The sequence below is a fragment of the Camellia sinensis genome, chromosome 6 (assembly GCF_055761805.1).
Source record: "Camellia sinensis isolate YWXY chromosome 6, ASM5576180v1, whole genome shotgun sequence".
In the NCBI taxonomy this organism is placed as follows: Eukaryota; Viridiplantae; Streptophyta; class Magnoliopsida; order Ericales; family Theaceae; genus Camellia; species Camellia sinensis.
In genome coordinates, this window is record NC_138966.1 from 122,162,485 (window position 1) to 122,180,322 (window position 17,838).

The window sequence follows — 17,838 nt, forward strand, 5'->3', positions numbered from 1 at the left end:
TATCTCTATAAAAATAAAAGAAATAAAATGATTGAAAATATAAAAAGATTATTTTGGTAATATAACATAAAATAATTTTTTTTCTTTTCTCTTAATGAAACTTAACCAAACAAAAATGAAAGAAATCACAATTATTTCTTTTCTTTTATTTTTTCTTTATCTAAACAAAAGGAGAGAAATCACAATCATTTTTTTTTTCTTTTCTTTTATTACTTAAGTAATCTTTTCTTTTCTTTTCTCTCTTAGGTTCCCAAACATAGTGTAATTGTTCTTCTTTTCCACACTATTTTCTCCCCATAATTCCATGCCCTAGTTGGTGCTTTCTAATTATCTAGATTTTGACACAATTTCACATTGGATGAAGTTAGGCATTTTAACTTTGAAATTTGAAAATTCAGTTTATTTACTTTTCCTTGCAAATGTTTAGTTGTGTTTTTCTACTTCTTCTTCTCTTCTTTTTTCTTCTTCTTTTTTTTTTTTTAAGAAACTATTAATATTTTTAATTTTTTCATATGTTTTTAGAAACAAAAATAGATTGTTTAGAAAAAAAATTCATTTTGGTAGCGTTAGTTTTATTTTGGAATCACGATTTCAATAAAAAAATTTCAATTTTTTTTTTAAAATTCATAACCAAAAACTCAATTCAAAACTTTTAACTAATTTTTTTTCAAAACTCTTTTTTTCTTTTAAAAAAAAAATTCAATTTTTTTTTTTATTTTGTTCTTTAAAATTTTTTAAAATATTTTTTTATTTGTATATTTAAAGAAGAATATTTTTTATTTTTTCAAAAAAAATATTTTATTATTTTTTAAATATTGATAAAATAATTTGTTATGATTTAAATATATATGGGCGATTTAAATTTTTTTAAAATTTTGAAAAATATATATAAAAAAATAAATATTTAAAAAAAAATAAAATAAGAAATTATTTAAAATAATTTTTTTTAAATATTTAAAAAATATTTAAAATATTAAAAAAATACAACGCACTAATATAGTAAATACGATGCACATTAAAAAAAATTATTTACAATACGAAATATTTATTCTAAAAAAATAAAATTAAGAAATTTTTTAAATATATAAAAAAAATAATTCCAAAACAATTTCAAAATATAACTCAAAAGTCTCTTTAAAACACATAACTAAATAATTTTTTTTTCAAAATTGATTTCACAAACGTAGCTTTCAAAACAGAATTTCACATTCAAATCATGATTTTAAAACTAAATCAAAAGGATTTCAAACCAGTTTGGCGAACAAATTTTTTAAAACCAGTTAAGGGCAACACAAAAATTACAAAATGTTTTGGGTAAATTATACTTATCTTAAGATTTAGAAATAAAAAAAAAATCTCGCAATTATGATATATAATTACATAAACTTTTCTTTTATTACCAACCTAGTATAAATGATGTGGAGATGACAAAAATAAATAAAGTAAAATATATATTACAATACAAAAAGAAAAAGAAAAAAAAATGGCAATATCATTTTTTATCTATCTAAACAATGAATTACCGATAATTTTTTTTTATAAATTAAAATATTAAAGACTTTAATATATTATAAAAAAATTATGAGATTTATATTTTTCCTAAATATTAGGGATGTTAGCCAATGTTTTTTACACAGCCGTATTTTGACTTCTCTCTGAGCCGACACCGTAGTCCGAACTACTCGTCTCTGGAGACGAGACACATAAATTCACCACAATTCGCCGGACCGGAAATTCTCTCTTGGAAAATTCCCAAACCAAAAACCCTGATACTCGTACAACTCTTGCGCTTCAGGTTTGTCAATTTATACCAATTTTTGCTCATACAACTGTTGTAAATTCTAGATTAGGTTTGAAGAATCGTTTTGTTTGAATGTGGAATGAAATTTGTATAGATACGTGTATAAATTTGTGATTGTCATGTGTTCGTATTTTTGTGTCACCGATTCTATCCTAGCTCTCTTGTGGTTTTGTGTTTGTTGATTGGCTCAACAAGGTGAAGTGTACAAGTTCTGTACCATCGGTGTAGTTGTAGCATCAGTCATGCATGGTTATGGTATTGATGGGAATCAACTGGTTCATGGCCAACATAATTTTTGAGGTATTGGTGGTGGTGGTTATATAAAAGGAGCATATTTAAACATTGGGTTTGGGTAATTTTGGTTTCAGAAAGAGTGAACATAATGATGTTTTTATTTTATGTGCAAGTTTATAATGAAGTAGGGGTAGAAATGCCGAGAGATAGGAAGAGAAGCTTGATAGAATGGAAATTCTTTGATGAAGAGGTTGAAGAAGGTCTGGATGGATGTTTTATGGGTCGATGATTCTTTACTCAATATATAAACCCAATTGCTGAGTGTCAATTCATTTGGCACTCTTCTACTTCTTTTTTTTTTTTTTTTTTTTTTTAAAAGTCAACAAGAAATTTTATTAAAGAAGAAAGTGTGCAGGACAAGAAGTCCTTATACAATGAACAAGAACCCAATCAAAATAAAAACAACTATCAAAAAAGAAAGAGAAAACAAGAAAATCCAAACACTAGGGGTTGCAAACAGCAAACCAATCCCTAGAAATCAAGAAAAGTGGAACTCCTTTAAACGGAGGAGACACAAAAGCCCAAAATGAAGCCAAAAAACCAGCCCTATCCCACAAAGAATCTACAGTAGCCTCCTTTCCATCAAAGATCCTTGAATTCCTTTCCAGCTAAATAATCCAGAAAATAGCACAAACAATACAAGACCATAAGGTTTTGGCTTTCTTAGAGCCGCCGAACCCATCAAACTTAACAAGAAGCATATGTGTGCAATCCCGTGGAACAACCCATTTAACATCACACAAACCAAATAGACACTGCCATAACTGTATAGCCACCGAACAATGAAGAAAGTGATGATCTACTGATTCCGAACTCCTCTTGCACATCACGCACCATTGAGGGCAAAGATAGTGATTAGGCTTTCTTCTTTGGAAAAGGTCATTGGTCATGACACCTCTATGAGCTAAGGACCACATGAAAAACTTCACTTTATGAGGAACACCCGCTTTCCAGATTTTCATATGAAGAGGAAACAAACGAACGGAGGATTTATCAATGAGATTGTCAAACAAAGATTTACAAGAAAAGATCCTTGAAGAACTGATATTCCATACCCTTTTATCGGGAGATAAAACTAAGGAAACCCCATCAATCAATGTCAACAAAGATGCCAACTCAAGAGACTCCATATCACTTAGATTTCTAAGGAAATTGAAATTCCAAGAGATTGGTGCGACATTAGAACATGCCACCGACGCAATTGACACATTTCGTGCATGAACCAATCGATATAAAAGTGGAAAAGCTTTGTCAAAAGATGTCTCCCCCACCCAAACATCCTCCCAAAATCGAATATTGGCCCCATCACCCACTTTCATAGACACAAACCGAGATACAATGGGAAACAAATGAGAGATAGACTTCCATGGAGAACGACAATTGCCTCCGCTAACCACAATAGAATCTCTACCATTAGCCTGAATTCCGTACTTGCTTTTAATAATAGAACACCATAAAGACTCGCTTTCCTCGGGAAATCTCCACAACCATTTGCTCAAGAGGGCAATGTTTCTAGCAACAATGTTCCCAATAGCAAGACCCCCTTTACGCCGAGGAAGAGAGACAACCTCCTAACTGAGTAAGTGATCCCTCTTACCCTCATCACACACCTCCCACAGAAAATCCCTCAACAATTTCTCAATTTGCCTTGCAAAACGAACTGGTATCTTGAAAAGGGACAAAAATAAATAGGAATACAACTCAACACTGATTGTACCAAAGTGTATCTCCCTCGGTTTCCTTGTTCCCTTTTCATAAGAAAATTTGGAAAGCGGGTGTCCCTCATAAAGTGGAGTTTTTCATGTGGTCTTTGGCTCAGAAGAGTGTTACAACTAATGATGTTCTCCTGAGGAGAAGGCCTAATCACTCTTTATGCCCCCAATGGTGTGTGATGTGCAAGAGAAACTTGGAGGTAGTGGATCATCTTTTTCTTCATTGCCCGGTGGCTGCTGTATTATGACAGCGTCTTTTCAGGTTATGTGAAGTACAGTGGGTTGCTCTACGGGAGTGTATGCATATGCTTCTTATTCGGTTTGACGGGTTTGGAAGTACCAAGAAAGCTAAAACAATGTGGATAGGTATTGTTTTTGCTATTTTCTGGGTTGCATGGTTGGAGAGAAATGTTGGAATTTTTGAAGGCAAGGAAGGAAGTGTAGAGGATTTGTGGGATAGGGCTGAATATTTGGCCTTTTTTTGGGCATTTGTATCTCCTTCTTTTAAATGAGTCCCTTTATTTTTGTTCTCTAGGTATTGGGCTGCTGTTTGCCATCCTTAGGCTTCGAGTTTTGTGATTTTGTTTTGTTTTTTCTTCTTTTCTTTCTTTGTATGAGGACTTCTTGTCCTCTTTCTCTTTCCCGCTTTAATAAAATTTTGTTGTTATTCGAAAAAAAAAAAGGCCTCTGTTTTAGGATCACCACCTAATGGGAGCCCCAAATACTTGAGAGGGAACTTCTCAATGGGACAACCCAACACATCTGCCATACGAAACTCGCAACTACGCTCAAGATTAATACCCACAACACAGCTCTTAGTGAGATTGACCTTAAGACCGGATACAACTTCAAAGATCCTCAAAAGCATAAGTAGATTTCAGACCATACTTTCCTCCTTAGAAGAGAAAAATATGGTATCATTTGCAAACTGCAAATGAGTCACACTAATCAAATCTCTACCCACCACAAACCCCTCAATAACCCCCTTATCCCTAGCAACATCAATCAACCTCCCCAACGCGTCAACCACTATGATCAATAAAAACGGTGATAATGGGTCTCCCTGCCTTAATCCCCGAGACGCATGAAAAGAATTTTCCGCTTTTCCATTCACAATAACCGACATATTGCACGATGACACACACCTCCAAACTCACTTCCTCCACCTAAAACCGAAACCCTTCCTTTCCAAAACAAAGTCCAAAAAACCCCAATCTACATGATCATATGCTTTTTCAAAGTCTACCTTAAATACTACCCCCTCCTTATGTAACACTCTATATTCCTCCACAACCTCATTGGCCAGTAGGACCACATCCAAAATTTGCCTTCCATGCACGAAGGCGCCCTGTGAAGCAGAAATCGTTTCCCCAAGAACATCTCTAATTCTTTTGAACAGAACTTTCCTCAAAATTTTGTAAAGCGATGTAACCAAGCTAATGGGTCTGAAATTCCCAATCTTCACCGACTTCTCCTTCTTGGGAATAAGGCAAATGAAAGTTGCGTTGGTGCAAAGGTTAACCTCTCCACTTTCGAAAAATTCACCGAACACTCTCATTAAATCTCCTTTCACAACGTCCCAACAATCTTGGAACAATGCCATTGAAAAACCATCTGGGCTTGGAGCCTTATCTCTCTCACAATCAAACACAGCCTGACGTACCTCACACTCATCAAAAGGTCTCTCAAGCCATCTAGCTTTAGAGACATTAATTGGAGCCCAGTTGATGCCTTCAATCCCTGGCCGATCCACACCTCCATCAGAGTAAAGATTCGAGTAAAATTTGAAAATTTTATTCACAATTTGCTCTTCCCTATTCACCAATTACCCCTGATCAACCTCCAAACACTTGATAAAGTTTTTTATCCTTTTTCCTGACGCAACTCTATGAAAAAATCTAGAATTTATATCATCCTCCTTTGCCCATTTCAACTTAGCCCGTTGCCCCCAAAAAATCTGTTCCCTAAAAACTGTCTCTCCTAGTTTCATTCGAAGCATGTTCCTTTCATCCCTCGAAGCCCTAGATAAACCCTCCCCAACCTCCTTGGCATCCAACTCCTCAATGCCTCTAACCAACTCCGCCTTTAACTCATTCAAATCACCAAAGACATTATGCCTCCAGACTTTCAAATTTTCTTTGACCCATTTCAGCTTATGCATGAATTTAAAACTTTCCCACCCCTGGGGACTACAACTCTCCCACCAAACCTTAAAATAGCCCTTAAAAGAACGATCCTCCAACCATGCATTCTCAAACCTAAAGGGACGAGGACCCCATTTGAAGGGGCAACTCTCAAAAATCACCGGGCAATGATCGGACACAACCCTAGGCAATGCGTCTTGTCTAATATTGGGAAACAACCCTTCCCACCCCAAGGTATGAAGGAACTTATCCAATCTACAACACACAAGATTCTCTTGAAGGTTAGACCAAGTAAATCTAGCATTGCTCAAAGGAAGATCAATCTATTCACCCTCCCTAATGAAAGAATCAAAATCCCCCATGCTTCTATTGGAAGAAGTCCCATTAAGCTTTTCAGACACGAGTCTAACCACATTGAAGTCACCCTTCAGAACCACTCTTTTGTCAAAGATCAATTTTTTGTGAACTACTTGGTTTCTAGTAAACGTAGAAACTTACTAAATTGCTTCTCAACAAGAAATTGCTGATGGATGACATGAACAAGAACAAATAATTCAAAGTGATCTTTCATAGGGCCATCCCAAACTCACTCTCGAATTTGCACTAGTTGAAGGTTATATGGGAGAAAGTTGTTTAAGATGGTATGGTTTTCCACAATGAAGGTACTCGACTTTACTATATGGCCATGTCAGTCAATCGGATTGTATGGGGAGTAAGAGTGGGAGACCAGCCCTTCATGTTTTTTTGGGGGTTAAGAAATACCATCCCCCTGTATTTCTTGTTCCCCTCCATGGGATAAGATCCCATCTTCCATTCAATGGCTAGATTCTAGAAGGGCGAGAAATAATCCTCTCTTTTTATCCCCTGCTTTATCAAACCCTAACCAAACATAATGAAAGTGTTCCCTTTGTATATTATCCCAAGTATTACTAATCTCATCCATAATCCCTAGGCATTACTTATGTCCCTTGATCTAATCCCGGGAACCAATTGAGGCCTGTAAGATAAGGAGTGATGTTATTTCAAAGGCTATGATGAAAAGGGATGTCTCATGTCTTGAAAGAATATGAACAGTTTTTAGTAGAGAAATTATCGTGTTGAGCATCAGATTTGGCTTAGATAGAGGGCTATGACTGAATATAATGATGTGGTATACAAAAAACAACTGTAATAGTGTGTGGTACTTGAATTAAACCATATAAGGTAAGACTCAAGGGGAGAGGATTTGGAGCAATGAAGAATATTTTTTGTTTGCTAGATTTTCTATTTTTAATGTTTAATTTAGCTATCTTATTTTTAGGATATTTCTGTAAGAAGTCTCCCCTTTGTAGTTAAAATATGGTGTGCCAAGATGTTATTTTCACACTGAATACTTATGTTTTTTTTCCATAAGTTTGCTCATGCTAGACAATACTTTATTGGCATCTCCATTGCCACTCTATCTCCATTCACATCCTTTTTTTTTCTTCTTCTTTTTATTATTGAAATAATCATAGAATTATTGTTTATGTGTAATATTTACAGCTTATGGATAACAACTATGATCAGCCGCTCCCTCCTGGAGTTCAATCCCTTCCAATTTCTTCACCATTCTCTGCTTCTTTGAATCCTTCCACCCAGCATCCTCCTCATCCATTTCAAGTCTATGACAAACCTCACTACAATGCTCATTTTTCTCAAAATCATCTGTTTCCCGTTCCAACTTCCCATGCAGCCTATTTTCCCCCCTCTCAAGGCTTCTATCCACATGTTAGGCCATCCACTCATTTTGATCATGCTCCACATGCCCCTCAGTTATCATATCCAACCCAAAATCACTTTCAGAATAGCAACTATTTTCAACCTGGCATCCCAACCCCTCAACCCTTCAGACAGGATATTGGGATTGTGCACGGGTCAGTGCAGCCTGATGTGAAATGTGATGGTTCTCAGCTGTGCACAGAAGAAAGTCTTCTAAGTGATGGTGACAAAAGTTTGCTTCAGTTAGCTGATTCCAACATCTCCACCAAACAGGAAAAGGAACCAGATGCTTCTGAGCAACAAGTAAAGTTTAGCAATATAAATCAGGGGACCCAATCTGGAGAACTTGGGTGTTCTGTACCATTGGTTGCTCCTCAAGGTGAGTTGTTAAGTAATTTAGAGTTACATGCTAGAACAATGACAAAAGCACCTTCAGATAATTCACTAATTTTATTTTGAATAACCATGTTTCTGTAATTGACGAAGTGGAAGTTCCTCTACTTTTTATTTTTTATATTTTGGCTCAGTATGTATGCAATTTGATAATCATCTTTCACAAATGAATACAACGTTTCCCCAGATGGTCCTGATGCGTCTGCCAGCTACCCGAGGCTACATTTGGAAAGTGCCAGCAGCATTGAAGCTTCTGCTCAGGATGCTGTGTTACATGAACAGGTATGTCTTTTAAAAATATGCTTTGTTCACATGTTCCATTTCTTTCTTTCCTTTTTTAAATTGATTTGACTGATATACCTTTATCTTTAACAATCAGGAAATTGCCACCCAGAAAATTATTCAAAGCCAAAGGTGCATTTTGATTTTCTTTTAATGAAACATCTACTTATTTTTGTATCAGTAGATGCTGAAAACAGAAAGATGCAACTCTTATGTGTATTTATGTGTTATCACAGACATGCAAGAGGTGCAAGTGGACCACCTGAGGATGATACAGACATCTTCTCAGGACGTCTTGACCCGAATTCTCTAAAGGTACTGAGATTTCCCTTTTTTGTTGCGGCAGGCAACCTCCTACGTGAACTCATTTTTTATAGTCTTTTATTCTGATGCATTAATACATGCGTCAAACTTTTTATCAGGAGCATCTATTGAAGATGACCACAGAGCACCGTGCAGAAATGGCCCTGAAGCGTGGCAGATCTACCATCCCTGATGAAGGTTGATTTTTTAGTTTCCTTTAGTAGACACAATACTGATTCATATCTTATATCTTTTTCATACATAAATAAGGATTTTAGAGGCCATTTTTTTTATAATAGGTAAATGTAGAATCCACTGGAAGTGCCAAAATGCCCCAACTTTTGTACATTAGGAGTGTACAAAGACCAAAAACAAAAAACTATCAACAAAAGCTAGTTTAGATTTGCAATCAATTATTTCTTAGGAAAAATTTAATTTGTCCCCTTGTGATATTGCCGTAGAGCACTTCACAGCCCTGACATTTGCAAATAACCAGAAGTCCTACCCACTTTGCTTGTTTTTGGTTTTCCAAAAACACTTTTCAAAAAATTCTAGGTTGCGTTTGGTAGAGCTTTCTAACTATGATTTGAGAGTAAGAGTTGTATTTTGAGTTTGTGAGTTTTGGAATTATGATTTGAGTGTGAAAAATTTGTTTGGTGAAAGAGTTTTGAATTGAGTTGGAAATTTTTGATGTGACATATGATATTTGATATAAAAACTTACAACTCATAACCACACATACAACTCAAAATTCTATTAAAACACATAATTTTTTTTTTAAAAATTCAGAAATTTTTTTTTTTTGAATATATAATAATTAACATATGTCAATTGCCAAAAAAAAAAAAAATTGCACTGTTCTTGTCAACCGGCCAGACGACTGGTGGGACGACTGGTTAGCTCAAATTTTCCCGCATTCTAAGAAGCACGGACACGGACACGTGACACGACACGAGTACGACACGGACACGCTGACACGTTAATTTTCAAAAAATGTAGGACACGACACGTGAGGGACACGCATGAAATATGTAATTTTATATATTTATTATATGTTATATATATGAATATATCATTAAAAAGATAATAAAAAATACAATATGATACTAATTCCTATAAATTTATATAGTTTTTGTTTTATTATTGTATCTTAAGTTGTTTTGTTCAAACTTATAATTAATTTCACATATGTCTAATCGTTAGACACTTGTATTTAAGCGATGGACACATATGTCCTTCAAGTGTCCAAAGAGTGTCCAAGTCTTTAAAAAAATTTAAAAAATAGGACACGTTTTGAAGAGTGTCGGACACGTGTCCTGAGAGTGTCCAAAGAGTATCGGTGTCCGACACGGATACGACACGAATACGTCACCTTCTTAGAAGTGTCCGTGCTTCTTAGCCCGCATTTGACAGAGTTTTCAAAACTGAGTGTGGAATTAACTTTGGAAACCATAAACAAACATCGAACGCAAATAAAGAGGTGAAATCATAGTTTGAAATCCATTCCAAACAGAGCCCTACTTTCTTGTTTTCCATGTTTTTTTTTGTTTTTACTGAATGTTTTTAATATTTTAAGCAATTTTTTTTTAAAAATTTTTAGACACACCTAACATAAATACACATAAAAAGTATAATTTTTTGTGAATTTTTTTTTAAAAAAAATTCACTAAATACCAAAAATACAAAAAAAAAAAAACTAGATTTCAGTATATTTTTCGTATTTTTATCTATTTATTAATTTTTTTAAAATATTGTGTCACAATTTTTTTATTTTTTAGATACATCTAAGTAAGGTGCATCTAAAAAAGAAAAAAAATGCTTAAAATTTTAAAAATATTCACTAAAAAAAAAAAAAAAAACACGAAAAACAAAAAATTTAGTTTTTAAAAAATTTAATTCAAAAAACTCAAACCAAACACGCACATTGTGATTTTGGATCATTATGCATTTTACCTCTCCACCATTACTAATTCCTTCCAAATTGACGAGAATTGTCCCACACGCACCTAATTGAGAGTTGACATGAAAATAAAAAAAAAGAAGTCAAAATAAAATGTAAAAAGATAAATATGCCCTTATCTTATCTTAATCTTCTTCCCCCAAAACTCTTAACCCTAAAAGGAAAAACTTCATCTTCTTCACTCCTCTACCAGCCACCTCCTTGCCACTACCTCTCCCTCTCTCTCTTCCTCTACCTTACTGCACTTCCATCTCAGAATCTTTCTTACTATATTCCAAGGTCAGTGATGGAAGCAATAGTGTTTGTTTGCAACTCCATGAGTTCCTTACATGTAAAGCTATATATTCTAATTGGTACATATTAAATCCTAACAAATTCTGAAATTGTATTGGGTCCGTAACATTATAGTCATTGTGTTTGATCTAAGCATCTCATATCACTTTATAGTTTAGTAAGTTTTTGCTTTTTTGTCAGGCAATGTGGACATTGGCAATGGATATGGTGTACCAGGTGGGGGTGCTTATTCTAGTGCTCCAAGGCCTTATACTGTTACCCCCAGTAAGACTATATAATAATATGAGTACTTGTTTATTCTATTACCTATATTCTAAAATAGGTGAAGATTTCATGTATTGTTTACCTTTTGGGTAAATCTGGAGTTGATGGGCATGAAACAGGCAAGGAAATCCCTGTGGTTGATGGAGAGTTGGGACAGAGGGCTGCTGCCAAGGAGTTGCCTGAGTACCTAAAACAGAAGTTGAGAGCAAGGGGTATTCTAAAAGCTGAGCTGGCTAAAGAGGGTTCTGCTATGACTGATAATGCAAGTAGCTTTCTCTTATGTGGTTTCTTCTTCTTCTTCTTCTCCCTGCCTCCGCCCTCTTTTCCCAACCCTTTGCCTTGTGTTTTTAGGTGTTTCTGTGAAGCTAAATCCTTGGGTGAAGCCGCGATATTCTTGTTTTATACTTTTAAATAAATTATTCTTCTTGTTCTTAATTAGTTTTGATATCCTTTTCACTTTTAAACTACAATATTGATGGGATCTGTTTTCCGAACAATCTTATTTAATTACTTTGTTAATAGTTTCCCTGAAAATTTACATTTCAGAAGTCAGAGACTCCATCAACCCAAACCATAGCACTTGGGGAGTTGCCTCTTGGATGGGTGAGTGTGAGTTTCTATTATTCATATGTATAATTCTTGTATATGTTTTAGAGTGGAGCTGTTTTTAATCTCTAGACCAATTGGAATGGAACTGTGTGGGTGTAATAGAAATTTGCATCATAAATAATACAGCTCTTGAGTTTGACAATTTAAGTTCAAAAGAGCCTTGAAAATAAGTTGGAAATAATGAAAAAAACTTAATCTTCTTGAAACTAGGGAAACTCGAATATCAATCATCGATTCGTCGTTGTTTCCAAAGAGAAATTTTAAATATTTGAGAAACTTACTAGAGAATAATCACTAGAATTATGGAAAATTAGATCATAAGTTTCTTGGCTGTAGTGTGGATTCTCTTTGGTTGTGTCAAGAATGTCATGTGAGATAGAGGTTATCAAGAAAATTAATTGTTGTTAAGGAAAAGCTGCTGCTTTGAATAATTCTTTGATTAACAATAAGTTCATTTGCTAACACGAGGATGTTGAGATGGGGTACTTTTACAGTGAAGGAAAGAATAAGAAATGATTAAATTTGTGTAAAATTAGTTGTGCCCCAATTTAAATATAAAATGAAAAAGTAGCTTGAGATGGTCTAATGATGTGTAACCTAGACCAACTAACATATTGTTGCAGAGGACTTACTTGATTCATGCTAGGAAACACGGACATAACATGAAACAAAAAGATTTTCAAGGTTGGCTTTATAATTAAGAATTAGTATTTGGAAAATGTTTTAGTCGAACATGAAAAGTATCATTAAGTGCGATGGATTCTGGATGAATAAGTTATCTGAAATCTTGACAGTACTTTAACAGTGGGAACAAATATGTAGGGGCAAGTATGGAAAATTCAATTTGAAGAAAAAAGAAAGAAAAACTGTAATTTATTGGTCTTTAAAGTTATGACAGGTTGATGTGAAATCATCTTTTTAACCTTTGTGGATCATATTATTTTGCAAGATTTGGTTTTATTTTTTCATTTTTTTATGTTTGAGTCACATGAGTTTATTTAAGTGCTTGCTTAATCTTAAGATATTATTTAGCTTGCTTAATCTTAAGCTATTTTATGCTTTATTTCTTATGTTGGTTTTATTTACTTGAAACGTCTTTCTTCCTATCACTGTTGATTGCATTTCTTTTGTTCTGATATTCATTTCTATAAATTTCCATGTAGGTTGAGGTAAAGGACCCTGCAAGCGGTGTGCCATATTATTACAATGAAAGTTCTGGGAAAAGTCAGTGGGAAAGACCTGTTGAGACAGGTAGTAGCTTAAAGCCTCTGCCACCTTTATCACTTCCAGAAGATTGGCAGGAGGTATTGGATGAAACGTCAGGTTTGCCTCATATATCTGTTTCCTTTGTTGTTCTTTGAATAAATAATGTGGAAAATGGTGAAAAGAACACAGATCAGAGCTGTGTGAAGGCCATGCAGTTCTTTGTTGTTTACCTTTTGATTTAATTGTTTTATATTCACTGTCTTCTTCAGAAGCTTGGCATATTGTTGGTTGATGTTCTAAAGTATTTACTAGTGGTTGACGATTTTCTGATGGATTAAATCTTTGTGTCAATTTAATTTTCTGAGTGGCATTGTTTACCCTTCTAATTACGAAGGTAGTTTAATAACAATAAAGTGACAAAAAAGAAGATAACCCTATACACGAAATTCCTTGACTTGCAAACAGTGAAGTGGCAATCATTAAAGATTATGAATATTCTTTTTCCATGGATAAATTATATGTTAGTGAAGTTGTTGAACTGATAACCAAAACAATTGAAAGAAATAGAAGGGAAATTATTGAAGTGTGACTGGGTGATTAATCTAAGGATGGTGCTGTTGAGAGTGTCAATGTTCCATTCAGTCAGTCTTAGAACTAGAAGATGATGAGAGGTTTTTTATTTTTATTTTTCATTCCATTTTCCTCACTAGCTTCCATGTTAATTTGCAAAGCTGTTTATGCTATTAAGGATAAGGTACAATATGCATTACCTAATGCTTCTAAAGATTGAAGACCTGTGTCGATGCTGGGTCTTTAACTCTTTAGATTATTAGTTGCACTACATTCCCTTCTCTTAATTTAGATGTCTTTAATCTACAGGTCACAAATATTACTACAACACAAAAACCAATGTATCACAATGGGAGCACCCTAAGTCATCACAGCAGGATGACTCACAACATTCTGACAGCATTGATTCCAAAGATGCAGCTAATGGGATTTGGAGTGATCAGTTATCCATGCTAACCAAATGCATGGGGTGCGGTGGTTGGGGAGTAGACCTTGTGCAGTTGTGGGGTTACTGCAATCATTGTACACGGTTTGGTGATCCCTCTTATTTGTCACAAGCAATCTTTTGCTTATTTTCTTTCCTCTCTCACTCTTGTTTGCCACATAATTACTTGAATTATTTGATAATAGAGGGGCAAATAATGTGTGTAATTGCAGCATAGCAGGAGGAGTTAGGTCGGCAATGTGAATGCAAGATGATGTCTGTGATATGTTTTACCTTACACCAGATAGAACATATCTTCTCCTCTTCCACTTATCTCTGACCCTCATCTCATATGTGTTGCTATACTCATCATTACTATCATTAGTACCATTCTAGTTATTATCCTTGTCACCGTCCTCGTCATCATCACCACTGTGATTATCATTATTATTATTTTGATTTAGAAAAGGATACTGCTATTGCATTTTAATTAAATTCCATTTCAACTGTAGAGTTCTCAATCTTCCTGAAAGCAAATTCTTGTCAGCTAGTATAGAAAACCAACAGCGGACCACTAATTCTGCAAATTCTAATGAAGATTCAGAGAAGAGGTTTTCCAAGCAGAGGTATTTTAACTTCCTTTGAAACTCCCAATTTTGCATGTCTGCTTCCTGAGCATCCACTGTAAAGTACATGTTTGAAATGCTTCCGATTCAATAACAAAGGGATTACCAATTTCATGGGCATTTTACAACGTTGAATTTGTGTTACTAGAAAACGCTAATACCCTAGCGAATTTCGTATTGGTATGCACGCTCCGAAACATGGTACACTTCCGTTCCAAAATGGTAAATTTAGTGATCCGAAACGATTCCGTTAGTTTTTCCAATATATTAGGAGGAAAAAAAACAAATATAATGGACTAAAATTTAAGGTGAGTTAAGTTTTGGCAAAAAACATAAAAAATGGGTCGTAATGCTTATGGAGATTTTTTTTTGGGGGATAAATTTATAGAAATGTTTTGCTACATAAAAAAAAATAAAAAATTACATTTTATTGGATACTTATTAGTTGAAAGAAAATTCTTCTAAAAGTTCCTTAAATTCTTAAGTGTAATATATACAAGCTTACCCCTACCGTACCATATTTTAGTGCATGTGGTGTACTATGTTCCCATTTCTGTTCCACGTACCAAAATGATCCACATTCTAGGTAACATAGCGATGAATATGGAGGGCCCATAGGTTGATGGTTAGGAGGTGCCAGGCTCTCTTGAAAATATATATATATATAAATTTATATATAAAACTTGGCGAGCTTATGATCTGACATATTTGATTGATTTTTGGGTTTCCAGGTCCAGTTTGAAACCCCCTATTGGAAAAGGCAAAAGAAGCAAGAAGCGTGACTACGACGACGATGATGAGTTGGATCCCATGGATCCAAGCTCTTACTCAGATGCCCCTCGCGGTGGCTGGTATGCTATACACATTTCACTTGACAGATGTGGCACCTCTCTCTCTCTCTCTCTCTCTCTCTCTCTTGTTAACATATGTGCACTGGACAGTTTCTTATACAGTTTAAAGCCCTATATTTGGCATATATTGCTCTGAGGCTCTGAATTATTTTGTAATTTCATCTAATTTTGCAGGGTTGTAGGCCTGAAAGGAGTACAGCCACGAGCAGCAGATACCACTGCCACGGTACATTAACATTCTTTTAGTTAATAAATCTATTGCTCTGAAGCTACTAAAGATGTCTGCCGCCTTCTTGTAAATGACAATCATATCGGTGAAATCAGATCTTTTCACAATTTTATAATTTGTGCTTGTTGAGGTTTTGTAGTGGACATGTGGGAAATGTGTTGGTCTCATATTAAAACATGTTTTTGATCAATACATAGGAAGTGAATTGGAAATGCCTGGAAATTGCTTTATAAAATAGTTGGGAAGTTTGGAAATTTTGAAATTGCTAGGAATCTCTAGTAAAACAGTATGTCACCTCTGAATTTCTCTTTTTCTTAAACAAGTTCTTGATTTATGGTATTCTCAGACAATTAAAAGCTTGTTTTCTGACCAAAAGAGGACTCATGCTTTAAACTGAATTGCTCATGTCTCTGTGAATTTCAGGGTCCTCTCTTTCAGCAGCGCCCTTATCCGTCCCCTGGAGCTGTCTTGCGAAAAAATGCTGAAATTGCTTCACAGAAGAAGAAACCCAAGTCTCACTTTGCACCTATATCCAAGAAAGGGGATGGGAGTGATGGACTTGGTGATGCTGACTGAATGAGGTGAACCATGTGATATCAATGGTGTAAATTTCAACTTTGGAAATGCTGTTTCAGTCAAGTGGTGTGAGTTTATATGTTTTTTTTTTCATGTGATATGGTTGGTGAAAATTTCAACTTTTCGTAATGATTAAGCTCTCATGCCTTGTGATTATTTTCAGTGATCCAGTTAAAGCGAGCAATTCCGAGGTTGAATAGCGTATGTTTAGTGAGGGGCAAGAGTTCAAGACATGTGCTTGAAGAGTACGAGATATATACCAGCGCACAGGTCTGCAGTTCTGGGTGGAATTATAGGCCTTGTTCTCTATCTTCTCATTTTAACGGGCAGAGATTATAGAAAACTGTCAATAGGTAAAGAATTCTGTAAATTTTTGCTCCCATCACTATCAAAAAATACATTAGCTTGCACTAAATCTTTATAGTTTAACAGGGACTTCGGATTTATTGTGGAAAAAGAGAAATTCCATCGCGTTTCTAATGCAATGACTACCTTCTGCAACACTTGTCTATAGATTGAGTAGAAAAATTTGTGATATTTTATGATCTGTCAACATGTAAAACTTTTTGACTCAATACATAATTTTGTTGAGAGAGATCAGAATTTTGTTGTTTTTGTTTTTGTTTTTGTTTTGATTATGTTATCTTTCTGAATCAACTTATATATAGTTCTTAAAAACATTTGAAACTGAACGATGTGAGTTTGTCGTGACAAGCTTGCCACAAGAAATCAAGTAACAAAATTTCCTATTTTTGAAATGGCTTAAAAGTTATTAATTTTTAAGAAATCGAAACAAAACATTCAAGGAATATTGAAATCCGAATGTTTTTACAAGAACATGCTAAATTGCATTGAGTTGTTTTGACGCCTAGTTAATAATTTTTATTTTTATTTGCCATTTTTGTCAAAAGAAAATATTTGAGAATAGAGATAAATATTAAAATTATTAGAGGATTTGAGAAACTCAAAAGGACAAAAGGAGAAATAATCTGAGTCACTTATTAATTTAATTTTGAATTTTTTAAATAATTTTTATTATAATGGCAAACATATTACCAAACTAAACTTTTAAATGTTTGGTTTATGTACTTTTAATATTCATAAATTTTAATATGTTGAATTGATTAATTATTGAAAATGCATTAACATTTACATAAGTTTTAGATTTTGTTTTCAAACATTTTTAAATTGTTTATGAAGTGTTTTGGAAATATTTCTATTTCTAAGTTAACCGAAACAAGATTTTGATCATTGGAGAGATTTTGAAAGGTAGAAGAAAGCAAGACGAGAGAAAGCAGATGAAGGGTGATTCGGATTTTGATTCTCTATTTCAAAAAGTTGCAAAACATTTTCAAAATTCAAAATAATTAGTCTTAAAACTTTTTTCTAATTGTTCTTAAATTTAAAATAAATCTTTATTGATTTTATTGATGATATGGATAGATTGTGAAATGAAATTTTCATTCCACTCATGAAATAGAGAGCATATGGATTATTCTAATTTAATAGTTTGAACACATTTGCTAAATAGTTCTATGTGTTACGCTAAGTCAGTTAAAA

The 17,838-nt window shown here is 34.2% G+C and overlaps 1 protein-coding gene across 33 annotated transcripts; it reads left to right on the forward strand.

Annotated features, from left to right (window-relative positions):
- The first annotated feature begins 188 nt into the window (after positions 1-188).
- On the forward strand, positions 189-16,873 carry LOC114317550 (WW domain-containing protein). 33 transcript variants are annotated; one of them, XR_014332926.1, is made up of 17 exons: positions 189-1,795; positions 7,476-8,070; positions 8,272-8,366; positions 8,464-8,498; positions 8,603-8,681; positions 8,789-8,867; positions 11,104-11,187; positions 11,307-11,449; positions 11,734-11,796; positions 12,960-13,119; positions 13,882-14,101; positions 14,509-14,622; positions 15,354-15,473; positions 15,648-15,699; positions 16,126-16,346; positions 16,442-16,631; positions 16,711-16,873. XR_014332926.1 is itself a non-coding variant. In XM_082874633.1 (16 exons), exons 2-15 carry the CDS (start codon positions 7,479-7,481, stop codon positions 16,276-16,278), a joined length of 1,989 nt encoding a protein of 662 aa, XP_082730759.1. In that variant the 5' UTR covers positions 189-1,795; positions 7,476-7,478; the 3' UTR covers positions 16,279-16,283; positions 16,442-16,873. The 33 variants fall into 33 exon arrangements, 7 of the variants coding, with proteins under 7 accessions (XP_082730759.1, XP_082730761.1, XP_082730760.1 ...); XR_014332941.1 differs by having other exon boundaries at positions 11,734-11,790; positions 13,882-14,106; XR_014332943.1 differs by having other exon boundaries at positions 11,734-11,790; positions 13,882-14,106; positions 16,126-16,283.
- Positions 16,874-17,838: the final 965 nt, after the last annotated feature.

Coding starts and splice junctions, on each gene's coding strand:
- LOC114317550 (XM_082874630.1), top strand. CDS start 7,479: ATGGATAACAACTATGATCAGCCGCTCCCTCCTGGAGTTCAATCCCTT. Junction 8,682..8,788: donor TTGACCCGAATTCTCTAAAG/GTACTGAGATTT, acceptor ACTTTTTATCAG/GAGCATCTATTGAAGATGAC. Junction 14,102..14,508: donor TACTGCAATCATTGTACACG/GTTTGGTGATCC, acceptor TTTCAACTGTAG/AGTTCTCAATCTTCCTGAAA.